General features: G+C 44.5%; 1 protein-coding gene across 2 annotated transcripts in view; it reads left to right on the top strand.

Annotated features, from left to right (window-relative positions):
- Positions 1 to 16,224, top strand: part of dnajc13 (DnaJ heat shock protein family (Hsp40) member C13) — a 162,519-nt gene that overhangs the window by 119,051 nt on the left and 27,244 nt on the right. For both annotated transcript variants that reach the window (XM_080752196.1, XM_080752197.1), the window contains 11 exons: positions 661 to 706; positions 948 to 1,102; positions 3,673 to 3,874; positions 4,894 to 5,009; positions 6,379 to 6,457; positions 7,707 to 7,842; positions 9,063 to 9,247; positions 10,220 to 10,294; positions 11,628 to 11,747; positions 13,507 to 13,662; positions 14,870 to 15,136. In XM_080752196.1, coding sequence (XP_080608322.1) covers positions 661 to 706; positions 948 to 1,102; positions 3,673 to 3,874; positions 4,894 to 5,009; positions 6,379 to 6,457; positions 7,707 to 7,842; positions 9,063 to 9,247; positions 10,220 to 10,294; positions 11,628 to 11,747; positions 13,507 to 13,662; positions 14,870 to 15,136 — 1,537 coding nt within the window. The remainder of the gene's footprint in view (positions 1 to 660; positions 707 to 947; positions 1,103 to 3,672; positions 3,875 to 4,893; positions 5,010 to 6,378; positions 6,458 to 7,706; positions 7,843 to 9,062; positions 9,248 to 10,219; positions 10,295 to 11,627; positions 11,748 to 13,506; positions 13,663 to 14,869; positions 15,137 to 16,224) is intronic.

Raw genomic sequence — 16,224 nt, forward strand, 5'->3', positions numbered from 1 at the left:
AGTGTTGACTATGACGAAACATGTTTGTCGACTGCGTTTCTTTCACTGTCGAAAACTAAATAAAAAAACAAAAAAACTAGGCTGTGATGACTAAAACTAAGACTAAATATATTTACAATTTTGTCAACAAAATAAAAACTAGACTAAAACGTTAGTGAGGGAATGGGGAGGAATAGTAACGTGTTGCGTGCTGAAAATAGCAGATCTAAAAGTTCAACATGTTGTGAGCTTGTAGCTCTGCTTTTTTCAGCACACAACCAAGTGTAAAGTCAGTCATTACGATGCCATCAAGGCCTGCCAAAATACATTTCAGTTGACTAAATCAACTGTAGATTTGGTCAACTGAAACACATTTTTGGACACTGCTCCAAGCGGTACACAGTATGTCTACACTCATGTCATCAACATGGACCTGTCCTATTTGTGTATACATGTGACCTGACGGTTGCTTATCTCCCGCTTAGGGAGTCTTACTGCTATATGTTAGTTTGTTTGTGTGTTTTGATATGTTTTAGTGTGTTTTTGTCTCTCTCACATGCCCCTTCTCCTCAGGTTTTAGTATATATTTGTAGTGTGTCTCTTTCATGCCTCCTGTCTTCTCCTCAGGTTTTAGTATATATTTGTAGTGTGTCTCTTTCATGCCTCCTGTCTTCTCCTCAGGTTTTTGAAGTACACTCATCTCAAGCAGGCCTTCAGATCAGAGGAGGTAACAGTACACTTTATTACACTTTATACACTTGTTAATTAGGCCTGTAATCGTGACAGCCCTACTAGATAACATGTCTTGCATATCAGGAAAAAAAAAGAAAGAAACAAAACGAAAAGAAACATATTTGGCTGTGTCCTAAAAGTGTTGTTCCTGTGCAGACTAAGGGTCAGGACATTGTGTTATAATTATTATGATTATGATTATTATTATGATTATCACTGTTGTTCATGTGCTACAGGCTAAGGGCACAGACATCGTGCAGCGCAGCGTCCTGGGTCCTGTGCTGCCTGAGGCCATGGTTTGTTACCTGGAGAACTACGAGGCTGAGCGCTTCTCTGAGATCTTCCTGGGAGAGTTTGATACGCCGGAGGCCATCTGGAGCTCTGAGATGAGGTAGGAAGTTAAGCATCGTTAATCCCACAGCCCCAGTGGTCCGGAGATTAACTCATTCGCTACGATTTTAAACATAGCTGAACTCAGCAACTGCCAAATTGTCCTTACCTTTTAACGTCGGCGCGTGCGCGCATCGTGCAAGATCTGTGTGCAACTCATGTAGCAGGCACGTAGACTCGAGCACAGCTTTCGATTCAAAAAATTCCATTGAAAATACACGTTTCCGTTGTCAGGCTATAATTGCCACTGTTTACAGAAAAACGAATGGAAAAGGCCGAGCTGTGCGCTATGGTCCTGTGTGGGCACGTTGGCGCACATAGCACACGATCTGTACACAGATCATATGCCAGGCGGGTAAAGCATCGATAACAGTTTCCATATTTAAAAAAATGCGTGAAAAAAGAACATTCTATGGCAACAGAATATATGAAAGATATTGGTGTTTTATTTTTCTTGCTTATTGTAAATATCTCTGGATTAAGAGTGTCTGCAATGCCTGCAATGCCTAAATTGTAAATCTACATATTGTGTTAACTCATTCCCTGCCTTTCCAAAATGGCCCCCAAGTTCCTCACTGCCACGTTCCTAAATTTCTATTGCACAGATACATTTTTAGTGCACGGATCGTGCACGCCCATGCCTAGATCATGCACCATATGTGTAGTACTTTTTAACAGCTTTCAGACAAAAAATCTGCTTGTAGTCGGGGGCCTAAGGGAGATGACATGGTAATCTCGCGCTAATTAGTCTAAAAGCGCAAAGTTTTGCACAGATGTAGCCCAGGGCATGCTCTAATGATTTAGCTAGGGCGCCCGAGTCGCCGACCTTCGGGGTCGCCACAGCTGCCAAATCAAGTTGGGCTCCCATCGACTTTCTATACAGGAGGAAAATACCCAGAAAAAAACTTTTTTTCTGGGTATTTAAGTTGGATTTGAGGGGTCTAACTAGGGGTTTGTAATGATGCTGAATCCATTGCAAGCATTTGTTTTGCACAAAAAACATTCCTTGGGCTACAAATGGCCCAGGAAAATGATGGTTTAGTGATGAAAAGTGATGAGTCATCACTTTTCAGAGTTTTTTGGGTGTTTTCTGGAGCTGTGGTGACCCCGAAGGTCGCCGACTCGGGCGCCCTAGCTAAATCATTAGAGCATGCCCTGGGCTACATCTGTGCAAAATTTGGCGCTTTTAGACTGATTAGCACGAGAAAACAAACCCTAAGGCCTCCGACTAACATGAATGCTCACCCATACATGCATCGTTTTCTGAGGCCATTTCTAGCCCAAGGAATGTTTTTTGTGCAAAACAAATGCTTGCAATGGATTCAGCATGATGACAAACCCCTAGTTAGACCCCTCAGATCCTACTTAAATACCCAGGAAAAAAAAAGTTTTCTGGGTATTTTCCTCCTGTATAGAAAGTCAATGGGAGCCCAACTTGATTTGGCCGCTGTGGCGACCCCGAAGGTCGCCGACTCGGGCGCCTTAGCTAAATCATTAGAGCATGCCCTGAGCTACATTTGTGCAAAATTTCACGCTTTTAGACTGATTAGCGCGAGATATCCTTAAGTCCCCCGACTATTGGAAATCCGTTTTCAGGCATTCATGAGATAGAAGCCTTCAAAGTCAGACAAAACAAACATTTTGCCATTTTGAAAGATGTGTTTGTTATGGGGCTAAACATGCAACTTCGCGATTGCGATCATGCCTAATACATTTTAGGCATTTTTGGAATAAAAAATAAATAAATAAAAAGTCTGCCAACTCGGGAAACTCGGGCCTTGGCATTCAATGAGTTAATTGTTTAGGAAACACGTTGATAGTGCGGTGCTCTTTCTCCCAAATCACCTCTCTCTGTCTGTTCTTCCCCCCTCCCTCCCCCTCCAGGCGGTTGATGATAGAGAAGATGGCGGCCCACCTGGCAGACTTCATTCTATGTGTCTTATGTTCTCTCCCCCTCCAGACGGTTGATGATAGAGAAGATGGCCGCCCACCTTGCAGACTTCATTCTATGTGTCTTATGTTCTCTCCCCCTCCAGACGGTTGATGATAGAGAAGATGGCCGCCCACCTTGCAGACTTCATTCTATGTGTCTTATGTTTTCTCCCCCTCCAGACGGTTGATGATAGAGAAGATGGCGGCCCACCTGGCAGACTTCATTCTATGTGTCTTATGTTCTCTCCCCCTCCAGACGGTTGATGATAGAGAAGATGGCTGCCCACCTAGCAGACTTCATTCTATGTGTCTTATGTTCTCTCCCCCTCCAGACGGTTGATGATAGAGAAGATGGCTGCCCACCTAGCAGACTTCATTCTATGTGTCTTATGTTCTCTCCCCCTTCCAGACGGTTGATGATAGAGAAGATGGCTGCCCACCTAGCAGACTTCATTCTATGTGTCTTATGTTCTCTCCCCCTTCCAGACGGTTGATGATAGAGAAGATGGCTGCCCACCTAGCAGACTTCATTCTATGTGTCTTATGTTCTCTCCCCCTTCCAGACGGTTGATGATAGAGAAGATGGCTGCCCACCTAGCAGACTTCATTCTATGTGTCTTATGTTTCCTCCCCCTGCAGACGGTTGATGATAGAGAAGATGGCGGCCCACCTGGCAGACTTCAGCCCTCGCTTGCAGAGCAACACCAGAGCCTTGTACCAGTACTGTCCCATCCCCCTGGTCAGCTTCCCTCAGCTGGACAACGAGCTGTTCTGTAACATCTACTACCTCAGACACCTGTGTGACACCACGCGCTTCCCCTGCTGGCCTATCAGAGACGGAGTACGTAAACACCCTGTGTTCACCATGGGTTTTGTGGGTTGTTTCAGGGCTGCGACTATCCATTTATTACTTATCCTAGATCAGGGGTTTCCAAACCTTTTTGACTCGGGGCATCCATGTAAATAACGTTTTCATCCACGGCACCCCTGAGTTACACTGTTAATCTTTAGAATCTTACATCATATTGGAGAAATATACGTTTCCATCAGAACTGACTGAAAATAACCTTATACTTGACGTTTAACCACTTGAACCCCAGCATGGCTATTCTGGGGGGAAGGTTCACCAAAAATAGCCGATCTACAAGCTCACAACGCGTCATGTTGTGACACGTTGTGAGCTTGTAGATCTGCTATTTTTGGTGAAGAGAGTTATCGTAAATGGAAAAATAACTCATCAAGTACAGTGCAAAACAGGCATGTTTTACTAAGCATAGTGAAGTGATATTGATGAATTCCAAATATTATCAAATGATCTCGCGGCACCCTGGACTGGCATCACGGCACCCCGGGGTGCCCCGTCACCCACTTTGAAAACCCCTGTCTTAGATTATATCGATTGTCAATCGCGACTAATTCATTCACTGCCTAGAAAATACAGCCAACTAACCCCCCATTGCCAGCTATCAAAAATGTTTAAATGTTTAATGCTAGAACGGTACAGAAGATATGTGTAAAACTGTAAAAAGGAAACGGAGGTGGGCAGGAGGCTTCACTTCCGCTTCATGGCTTCTCATGGCCGGATACTCATGATTCAAAGTTCAATCTCCCAGACTGTATGAGGGGAGCATTTGCACATTGTAGGAGGCAACAATCTGGCCACCCGACACTAGTCACAATATGCTTAAAAGTGTTAACATTCACAGAAACAAAGTGGCAGCTCAACAGGAGTCGTATCTCTATCACTTTGTGTAGTCTTTAGAAGTCTTTGTTCATTTTCTTAAGCAGTATATAAGTCCCAGTCAGTTGCAGTAAGGTTTATTCTAACCCAACGCTCTGCACTGCTCCTTCCAACCTCAGGTGAAGCTGCTGAAGGACACTCTGGAGGCCTGGAAGAGAGAGGTGGAGAAGAAGCCTCCGTCCATGTCTGTAGACGAAGCCTACGAGGTCCTCAGCCTGCCCAAAGGACAGGGACAGTGAGTGTTTCTTTATGTCTGTCTCCCTCAGGGACGTGCTGGCCATTGGGAAAAGCGGGACAACTCCCGAACGGCCGGTTCATTCCCGGCCGGTCCAGGCCGTCCATTAGGAACAAATTCAAAATAAAATGTCGGCCTTCGTTCCATTTTGGGGGCTGGGCGGCCAACAAAGTAAATCGTCACTGTCGGACAGAAACATCGTATCTCCAAGTTTCAAATTTGTATTTTTTTTTTTTCGCAAAGCAAAGCCCTGCTTAATCATACAAGGCCGTCGCACAAAAGTAGTGAAAACAGCAGATCTACAAGCACACAACGCCTCGCGGTGCGAGGCGTTGTGTGCTTGTAGATCGGCTGTTTTCACTAGTTTAAATCATTATTTTTTTCCACCCGACAACGACGAAATATAACTCATGTACAGTAATTGGCCCACTGGCTTGTCACTTGTCATGATCTGAAAAGGCAAATCTTTGAGTAGCAGCAGCAGCTATAGAGAGAGATCTCTCTACGCAATGAGGGCCTCTATAACTCTTTTTCCCGGGCTGAATCAGGGGCCCAGCATGTCCCTGGTCTCCCTCTCCCCCCTTTGGTAATAATACTCTGAATGAATGACAGTGATGATTGTGACTGTCAGGTCGCAGTTACTATGAAAACCTCTACCGGCTGTCCCTCCGTCAGTTCCTCCATCAGTCAGTCAGTCCCTCCGTCTGTCCGTCACATCACGTCACACTTTTGCCCCTACTCGTATCTCCAGCACCGTTGCCCCTATCCATGTCAAACTTTGCACACACACTCCTTGGCTGGCAAACCAAGAAAATTATTTCTCACATGCCCCTCTTCTAGCGCCACCATGAGGTTGCTTTTTGCATGCCACTTACAGGACAATTTGTGTATACATGCGAGTTGTGTGCTGTTATATGTTGCCATCAGGGCTTAAGGAACGCTGCAGACGGAAATAGAGTTTGTACAACAACTGTTGGCGTCTCCTGTGTGACATGAGTGACAGCTCTTTTGTAGGATGAACTTGACAGAGGCTAAAACAATAAGTTAAGACTAAAAGGGAGATGTGAATTGAGGTAGGCGGGGAAAGCAAGTCTGAATAGCTGGGTTTTCAGGAGCTGCAACTGCAACTGTGAAAAAGCCCTGTCACCTCGGATACGTTTTGTTTGGGTGGAAATCCAGGTCGTTGGGGACCCCCTGGATGAGTATAGTGATGGACTGTGTTTGGTTGTGCCCTCTAGCTTAGCATAGCCCTCTCAGTGTGGTCTCCACATGAGGGTTTTAGCCACGTTCAATATGACAGGAGATCACTGTGTCAGTGATGAAGATCCAACCGCTGCTCCAACACATGACCAAACCTTTGTGTTCCCAGGCATGAGGAGAGTAAGATCAGGAAGGCCTACTTCAGACTGGCCCAGAAGTACCATCCAGACAAGAACCCAGAGGGGAGGGTGAGTATTATTATGACCGTCAATATGACTTCTACCTTAGGCTGTGTACACGTTCCTTTCATGGGGCTTCTCCTAGCGATGTAACGTTATAGTAACTGTATCGGAAATTAGTTTTTAATTTGCAATGATCTACTATATCGATATGCAAAAGCAAATATCGTACCGTTTGGCTCTGTATATCGCATTGTATCGAGGGAAAATGAAAAAGATGGATCTAATTACTAATTCCATTCCATATAGCTACTCTTGGTCTATCAATAAATGTGTGTAATCTCTGTGTTCATGTCAAGGTGTGGGTTTGTCCATTTGTGTTGTAATGTCCATGTATTTGCTAGAGAATCACAGTTTTTACTTCTTTCCATAATAATAGATTTTTCCCTTAAAAACCTGCACTATTGACACGTTTCACACAGATTTAATTTCTTTGCTAGATAGTTACTATATCGATTTCAAATTGAAAGGAATCGTATCGTATCGCCATGAATGATCCAATATCGTCCATGTATCGTACAGTATCGTCAACCATGTATCGTGACAGTGTTGTTTTTGACAGCAAATTTTGATTTAGTTTTAGATTTTAGTCTTTTGAATAAAATGTCTTTTAGTTTTAGTCACCTGAAAAGTTTTAGTTTTAATCTCATTTTAGTCGACTAAATATCATAAGATTTTAGGCGACTAAAACTACAGTTGATTTAGTCAACTAAAATATATTTTTGCAGGCCTTGATGACATTGTAATGGCTGATTTTACACTTGGTTGTAGCCGATCTACAAGCTCACAGCGTGTCGCGACGCGTTGTGAGCTTGTAGATCGGCTATTTTCAGCACGCAACACATGAGAGCAACCAAACATAAAATGACTCTCTTCTCCACTAGTCCCTCCCTAACGTTTTAGTCTATTTTTTTTTTTTTTTTTGACGAAATTGTCAATATATTTAGTCTTAGTTTTAGTCATCACAGCTTAGTTATTATTTCGTTTTAATTTAGTTTTCGTCAGTGAAAAAAAACCCCGCAGTCGACAATCATTTTTCGTCATATTTTTAGGTGACAAAATCAACACTGTATTCAAATGTTCAAATGTATCGTTACACCCCTAGCTTCTCTGGTTTAGAAAATGTACCGTGGCATACTTGGCCTGTTAGGACTGTCAGCTTTTCACTGGCAGTGTCACCTGTTAGGTGACAGAACAACATCATTGGGTTTTTGAAGATGGTAGTTTTAAACCACTCATCTTTTCTTGTTGTTTTTAGGACATGTTTGAGAAGGTCAACAAAGCCTACGAGTTCCTGTGCACCAAGTCGGCTCGTTTCATCGACGGCCCCGACCCCGAGAACATCATCCTCATCCTGAAGACTCAGAGCATCCTGTTCAACAGACACAAACAAGGTCTGGTTCACCTTAGTAGCGACATGTATACACAGGGTTCCCACACATTTTACCAATTCATTTCCAAAACAAAAAGAGGCAGTCTTCAGCGATTGGTTCACCGTCTGACAACACATGAGTAGTGTTATGTGTGCATGGCTGGCTAGTGGCTAGCCTGTTGCTTGCTAGTGCTACTTGCTAACCAAAGAAACAGGCAGAATAGGAGCACTACGAACTAGTTATCAAACACAACATAACATGCCTGCTACTGATGTTTCATAGCGAGATCGATACGATCAGATTTTACCGCATTTTACCGCAATTTACCGCATTTTACCACGACGCGATGTGCGGTACGGTACGGTACGGCGGTGGCGCTGATTTACTTGGAAACACACATGAGTTCTGGGAAACCCCCACCCACGCTGATCACAAGACGCTGATTCACAACGCTGATTCGCCGATCGGATTTTCAACCGAGGAAGGACTCTTCAATGAGAGCACTTCTAGACCCCTGAATCGCCAAAACAAACATTTTAAGGGGTGTGGCTAGCGATTCAGGGTCTGGAACTAGGCTACCAATGTCCAGGACTATATAAAAATAATTCAGCTCAATACCAGGTCTCTTACTCCTATGCGCAATGCCTAAAGACAGGTAGGGTAGTGTTTTCAGGCCGTGACCCCCGAAATAATCATGTTTTAACTGGGGACCCGGCACCCTGACGAGCACTAAGAGTTGAGGAATTTTGTATAACACGGTTCTATTGTGAAAATAGCAGATCTACATGCTCACAACGCCTCGCGTTGCGAGGCGTTGTGAGCATGTAGATCTGCTATTTTTGGCTAAAGTTCTCAGAATATGGACGCTAGGGTTCAAGTGGTTATTATAAAAACAGGGGGATCACAAGTTTCTGTCTCACAAAGATTCGGAGGACCCCCTGTAGTAACTCTGAGGACCCCCTAGGGGTCCCGGACCCCCTGTTGAAGACCCCTGCTATAAGTAATGATCTCTCCTTCTCTGGTCTCTTTACACACAGAACTAGAGCCCTATAAGTATGCTGGTTACCCCATGCTCATCATTCTCCTCTGGTCTCTCCCCACACAGAACTAGAGCCCTATAAGTATGCTGGTTACTCCATGCTCATCATTCTCCTCTGGTCTCTTTACACACAGAACTAGAGCCCTATAAGTATGCTGGTTACCCCATGCTCATCATTCTTCTCTGGTCTCTTTACACACAGAACTAGAGCCCTATAAGTATGCTGGTTACCCCATGCTCATCAAGACCATCACCATGGAGACGGATGACGGGCAGCTCTTCTCCAAGACCTCTCCGCTCCTCCCTGCGGCAGCAGAGCTGGCCTTCCACACTGTTAACTGTTCTGCTCTGAACGCTGAGGAGCTGAGGAGAGAGAACGGCATAGAGGTACCTATACCCTATCCCCTACACCCTACCCCCTAAACCCTTCCACACCATCAACTGTTAGGAAAAACGTGATATGTTTGACATATTTCTGAAGAAATGATTACAGAAGTACTGTATATCAGTTGTATTATAAAAGTAAATGGCAACATGCAGTGCACCCACATCACGCCACTTTATAATAGATTAAGCTTGCGTATCCAGGCTTACTCATCTGCCAAGAGAAAAGCCCGGTCAGGACATGAGGCAGAGAGTGGTTAGAAAGATTTCCCCGGAAGTTGTCTTCTTTTCACAGTGCGGTGTTCCTGCTAACATATTCCCAGCTGAAACGTTCTTTTCTGTTCTACTTCTCCCACTCCTTTGTTTGCAATCGCATTATGGGGCTTTTAAGCCGTGACATCATTTTGTAGGCAGAGGAGAACTCTGCCCCCAGAGAATTTTCTGTCCCTCGCTATTTCAACAGATCCGAGACGAAAATAACGACTAAAGTATAACTCTAACACTTTCCTTTCAACAACAAAGAGAAGAAAAATGTGTAAATAGTAAAAATAGTAAAAAGATTCACGGAAACTGGGGGCAGAAATTCTCCTCTGCCTACAAAATGATGTCATACTTAACAGCCCCGAGAGCGAGTTAAGAGCTGCAATCTATTTAGGTTTGTTTCATTGGGGGATGTAAACAGACCTGCACTGCATGATGTAACTTCCCTTCAACTCAGCACTTCCACCAAATAAGAGCACTTCTGTTAGGACAGCGCACAGCGCAGGTCTCACCCAGCCTGATAATAGACAGACAACTCAATTGCACAACAAACACTCTGAAAGCCACTTCTGACATTCATTCTTACTTGTACTACACTCTGTGTGTGTGTGTGTGTGTGTGTGTGTGTGTGTGTGTGTGTGTGTGTGTGTGTGTGTGTGTGTGTGTGTGCGTGTGTGTGTGTGTGCGTGTGCGTGTGTGCGTGTGTGTGTCTAGGTGTTGTTGGAGGCTCTGTCTCGTTGTGTTGCTGTACTGACTGCTTCCAGCAAGCCAGAAGACCAGGCTGTTCAGGTACACTAGTCTAACATTATAGCCTTTATGTCCATACTGTATGTACTGTACAAAACACCAGCACACTGTAATAATATGTCAATATGTCCCTGGAACCAAAATCACTGAGTCCTCTACAGCAGCTGTTGTTGGCTGATAGAGAGGGATTCTGTATTGATGAAATGCTGTATTCAACATCTGAACCCTAATCTCAAGTTATCAGTCGCCACCACATTTACTGTAGACATTCAGTCATTTTGATTCCATACAAGTCAGCATGTCTTCAGTGTAAGCACGTCTTGCACTAAAAACAGCCTATCTACAAGCTCACGAGGCATCACAGACACGTTGTGAGCGTGTAGATCAGACTGTCATTTGTTAATTTAAGATGAAAGAGTATTTGAAGCTGGTCAAACTAGCGACAGAATACTTGTTCAAGTCTCAAACCTGCGATTCCTTCCCTGGCTGTATTTTGGTTGTGTTCCACTGTTTATGTTGACATTCATCCCTTGGAGGGACGTTCTATGTATTTGTTGCGACCATCAAGTCACAGTTACTATCAAAACCTCCACCTGGTGTCTGTCTGTCTGTCAGTCGGTCAGTCTGTCAGTCACACAAGTCACACTTTTCTCCTACTCATATCCCCGCAACTGTTGCCCCGATCCATGCCAAACTTTGCACACACACTCCTTGGCTGCCAAACCACAACTTTCACCCCATTTCTCACATGGCCCTCTTCTAGCGCCACCATGAGGCAGATTCAGACACTGCTCCTACAGATTTTGCCCTAAAATCACACAAAGTGATACACAGTATCTCTACAGTCATGTCATCAACATGGAACTGTCCCATTTGCCATATTCCCTCCTGATTGGCTACCATTGCCTTCTAAAGTTTGTGTATACGACCGGACAGTCGCTTATCTCCTGATTAGGGAGTCTTAAGCCCTTTGCACACAGGACAGTTGCGTTTTTTTTTCTTTTTCTTTTTTTTTTTTTTTTAAGAATAAAACGCATTGGATTTGGTGTGCAAGGCTGTGCGGAATCGGCGCTGCGGATCCCAAAAGGAGTCATAAAAGGAGTGATGAGTTTTTTACCGCATGCGTCAAGAAGCACGAATCGAACCGCGTTCGATCGAGAAAAAAAACGCACGGCCGCAGCCACTCGTCGCATGGCCAATTCGGATCCGGTGTGCATGAGGTTGTAGAGAATCATTGTTTTCTTTAAAAAAAAATCAATTGTCCGTTTTATCCGTGCCGATAAACGTGCCTGTGTGCAAAGGGCTTTACTGGTATACACACAGACTTGCCGGGTTCCCCTTTAACCCCTGTGTTGTGTTGTATTGGTGTCTCCAGGTGTGCGGGCACATCTGTAAATGCTACAGTGTAGCGGCTCAGTTTGAGGAGTGCAGGGAGAAGATCATTGAGATGCCCAACATCATCAGAGACCTCTGCCACGTGCTCTACTATGGCAAGGTAACTAACTAACTAACTAACTAACTAACTAACTAACTAACTAACTAACCCAACATCATCAGAGACCTCTGCCACGTGCTCTACTATGGGAAGGTGAGGCTGATGCTTTTAGCACGCTGTGTGTTTAACTGATTTATTTTTACCATATGACACCAGCTTGCATTGTTGATCAAAAGCGCTATACAGATGTAGCAACATTCATGTCTTCCCGCAGAATCGTGGTTTTAACTAACATTGTCCCAGGTTCCATTCCAGGCCAGGCCAGCAATGTGACAACCTCCACATTTCTGTCTTTGTTCTTGTCTTTTGTATCAATGTTTTGCTATTGTTTCTGTTTTATGTATCATTATAAGGTTAAAAACGGTAGGCATTATATGCTACGGCTTCAGCCTACCTACACCTTTTCGGTACATGTAGTGCTTTTGGGCTGTTTGTTGTGACTAACTGTACATTATGGCTTAAGAAACAAATAAACCCAAATAAACCATTCATTCATTCATTCATTCATTGATTCATTCATTCATTCATTCTCAGCTCCTTAAATAAACCCATTCATTGATTCATTGATTCATTGATTCATTCTCAGCTCCTTAAATAAACCCATTGATTGATTGATTGATTGATTGATTCATTCATTCTCAGCTCCTTAAATAAACCCATTGATTGATTGATTGATTGATTGATTGATTCATTGATTCATTCATTCATTCATTCTCAGCTCCTTAAATAAGACCATTCATTCATTGGTTCTCAGGGTCTCCCTCGGACAGCTGCCCTAGCGGTCCAGTGTATCAGCTCCTTTAATAAACCCATTCATTCATTGGTTCTCAGGGTCTCCCTCGGACAGCAGCCCTAGCGGTCCAGTGCGTCAGCTCCTTTAATAAACCATTCATTCATTCATTGGTTCTCAGGGTCTCCCTCGGACAGCTGCCCTAGCGGTCCAGTGCGTCAGCTCCTTTAATAAACCCATTCATTCATTGGTTCTCAGGGTCTCCCTCGGACAGCAGCCCTAGCGGTCCAGTGCGTCAGCTCCTTTAATAAACCCATTCATTCATTGGTTCTCAGGGTCTCCCTCGGACAGCAGCCCTAGCGGTCCAGTGTGTCAGCTCCTTTAATAAACCCATTCATTCATTGGTTCTCAGGGTCTCCCTCGGACAGCTGCCCTAGCGGTCCAGTGCGTCAGCTCCTTTAATAAACCATTCATTCATTCATTGGTTCTCAGGGTCTCCCTCGGACAGCAGCCCTAGCGGTCCAGTGCGTCAGCTCCTTTAATAAACCCATTCATTCATTGGTTCTCAGGGTCTCCCTCGGACAGCAGCCCTAGCGGTCCAGTGCGTCAGCTCCTTTAATAAACCCATTCATTCATTGGTTCTCAGGGTCTCCCTCGGACAGCTGCCCTAGCGGTCCAGTGCGTCAGCTCCTTTAATAAACCATTCATTCATTGGTTCTCAGGGTCTCCCTCGGACAGCTGCCCTAGCGGTCCAGTGCGTCAGCTCCTTTAATAAACCATTCATTCATTGGTTCTCAGGGTCTCCCTCGGACAGCTGCCCTAGCGGTCCAGTGTATCAGCTCCTTTAATAAACCCATTCATTCATTGGTTCTCAGGGTCTCCCTCGGACAGCTGCCCTAGCGGTCCAGTGCGTCAGCTCCTTTAATAAACCCATTCATTCATTGGTTCTCAGGGTCTCCCTCGGACAGCAGCCCTAGCGGTCCAGTGCGTCAGCTCCTTTAATAAAACCATTCATTCATTGGTTCTCAGGGTCTCCCTCGGACAGCAGCCCTAGCGGTCCAGTGCGTCAGCTCCTTTGCGGTGGACTTCTTCCTCCAGACCCACCTGTACCACGCGGGCGTGCTGTGGCACCTGCTGGTGCATCTGTTCAACTACGACTACACGCTGGAGGAGAGCGGAGTGCAGGTAGGGCTGGGCCATATGGTGATACATATCGTTCAGACGATACAATATCTCCATGATAAGCCTTCTCAGAGATATCCTATAAATCAGGGGTCTTCAACGTTTTCAGGTCAAGGACCCCTTAAGCCCGGATCATAGTCGGTGTAGTCTTTTCGAGTCTTTTTGAGTCATGAAACTACAACATTACATCATTCCTCGCGGTGGAGAGCTTTCCACCGCAAGTCCCAACACATCTCTCTGTTTTTACTATCAGACAGACAGGCTCTACACCCCGTTCACTGATTGGTCGACCTGAACCGGTCTAGACGGGGTAAAGGACTTCACAGTGGGCCGTGACTATGATGGCCTGCACTTATTTTCTGACTTGAGGTGGAAAGCTTTCCACCTCAAATTTGCGGTGGATAGCTCTCCACCGTAGACTCTGATCCAGGCTTAAGTCGAGAGAGAGATGAAGCAGGGACCCCCCACAACCTGTTCATAGATTCCATATAGTTTCATTGTTTGACAGCACAATCATCAGTGTATTTTGGATTCATGTCAATTTGTGTTTTCAGATATTTAACCACTTGAACTGTCAATACTTAATAAACTTGACCTTTCACTCTTTACTTAGTCTGCTCTTTTTCTCCTCTGCACCAAACTTCTTTGCCGAAAATAGTTGAGCGCGAGGCGTTGTGAGCTTGTAGATATGCTATTTTTGGCCAAAGTTCTCAGAATATGGACGCTAGGGTTCAAGTGGTTGATATATAAAAGGAGAAAAAAAAATCACACAAAGATTTGGAGGACCCCCTGTATTAACTCTGAGGACCCCCTATGGGTCCCGGACCCCCTGTTGAAGACCCCTGCTATAAATCATGATAACACTGAGGGAGCCTTATCAAAATTAATGTTGAATTGTTAACATTTTAGTGCCTATCCTGAAGATATTAAAGAAATGGCGGTAGAGTGCTTATCCCGAATATCATCGGCGAATATACAGTATAACATGTTAAATTATTAATCGATAGTCTTGGGACTCTGTGTGTGACATAACAACAACAACACAATTTTAAATTTTTTTTTTTTTGGGGGGGGGGAATCATGTCACTGCATCTTTAAGTAACGTGGAAAATAACCATAAAAAGCAACATGAAAATGAATGGTGATAACATGTGGATGGCGATAGTGCTAGAAAAAGAATGGTAATGTGATATATTTCTTATACGTCCAGGCCAGCCAGGACACCAACCAACAGGAGGTGGCCAACAGCCTGGCCAAGCTCAGCCTGGTGGCGCTCAGCCGTCTGGGGGGCTACGCCCTGAGCCCCGCCCACCCCGACCCGGAGGGCGGGGGAGGGGGGAACCCCGGCGGCGCCCCCCCGGAGACCAACGGCGTGGAAGGAGTGGTCCCCCCGGAGAACCCCACCATCCGCAAGAGCCTGGCCGCCATGCTCACCCCCTACATCTCTAAGAAGCTGGGCTCTGGCACGCCCGCTGAGGTCCGTCACATTTCAACTCTGTTCCTCGTTGAGGCCAGGGGTTCCCAAAACTTTTTGTCTCAGGGCACCCCATGAATATTGTTTTGATCCGAGGCACCCCTACATTATAATTTTCACTCCCAGCACCTTATATTTATAGCATATCATCGTTGTCGGGTGGAAACCTTGTATGACCAAAACCGTTCGTTTTGTATTTATCATCTATAAAATGTACTAAACTAGTGAAAACAGCAGATCTATGTGCTTGTAGATCGACTGTTTTCACTAGTTTTGTACGACAGTCTTGTATGATGAAGCAGGGCTTTGCTTTACCAAAAGACGTACACATTTGAAACTTGGAGATACAAGGTTTCTGCCCGACAGTGACGATATTTTAGTGATTATGTTGTGAGGAAATCGTTGAGATAATAGCCATTTTGGTTAGAACTGACTTTGTACTTCAAGTTTAAAATGATACTAAATATTTTTTCAAGTGTCCAAATAAATTCCAAATATTATCAAATTATCTCGCGGCACCCCTGGACTGCCGTCACGGCACCCCAGGGTGCCCTGTCACCCACTTTGAAGACTAACCCTACATCTCTAAGAAGCTGGTTTCTGGCACGCCTGCTGAGGTCCGTCGCATTTCAACTCTGTTCCTCGTTAAGGCCAGGGTTTTTCAAAAGTGGGTGACGGGGCACCCTGGGGTGCCGCGACGGCAGTCCAGGGGTGCCGCGAGATGATTTGATAATATTTGGAATTTATTTGGACACTTGAAAAAATATTTAGTATCATTTTAAACTTGAAGTACAAAGTTATTTTCAATCAGTTCTAACCAAAATGGCTGTTATCTCAACGTTTTCCTCGCAACATAATCACTAGAATATCGTCACTGTTGGGCAGAAACCTTGTATCTCCAAGTTTCAAATGTGTACGTATTTTGGTAAAAAAAAGAAAAAAAAGAAAAATCATACAAGATTGTCGCACAAAACTAGTAAAAACAGACGATCTACAAGCATGCTAGGTGTTGTGTGCTTGTAGATCTGCTGTTTTCACTAGTTTAGTACATTTATAGATGATAAATACAAAATGAACGGTTTTGAACATAC

This window comes from Nannobrachium achirus, assembly GCF_963921795.1.
Source record: "Nannobrachium achirus genome assembly, chromosome: 21".
Taxonomy (NCBI): Eukaryota; Metazoa; Chordata; class Actinopteri; order Myctophiformes; family Myctophidae; genus Nannobrachium; species Nannobrachium achirus.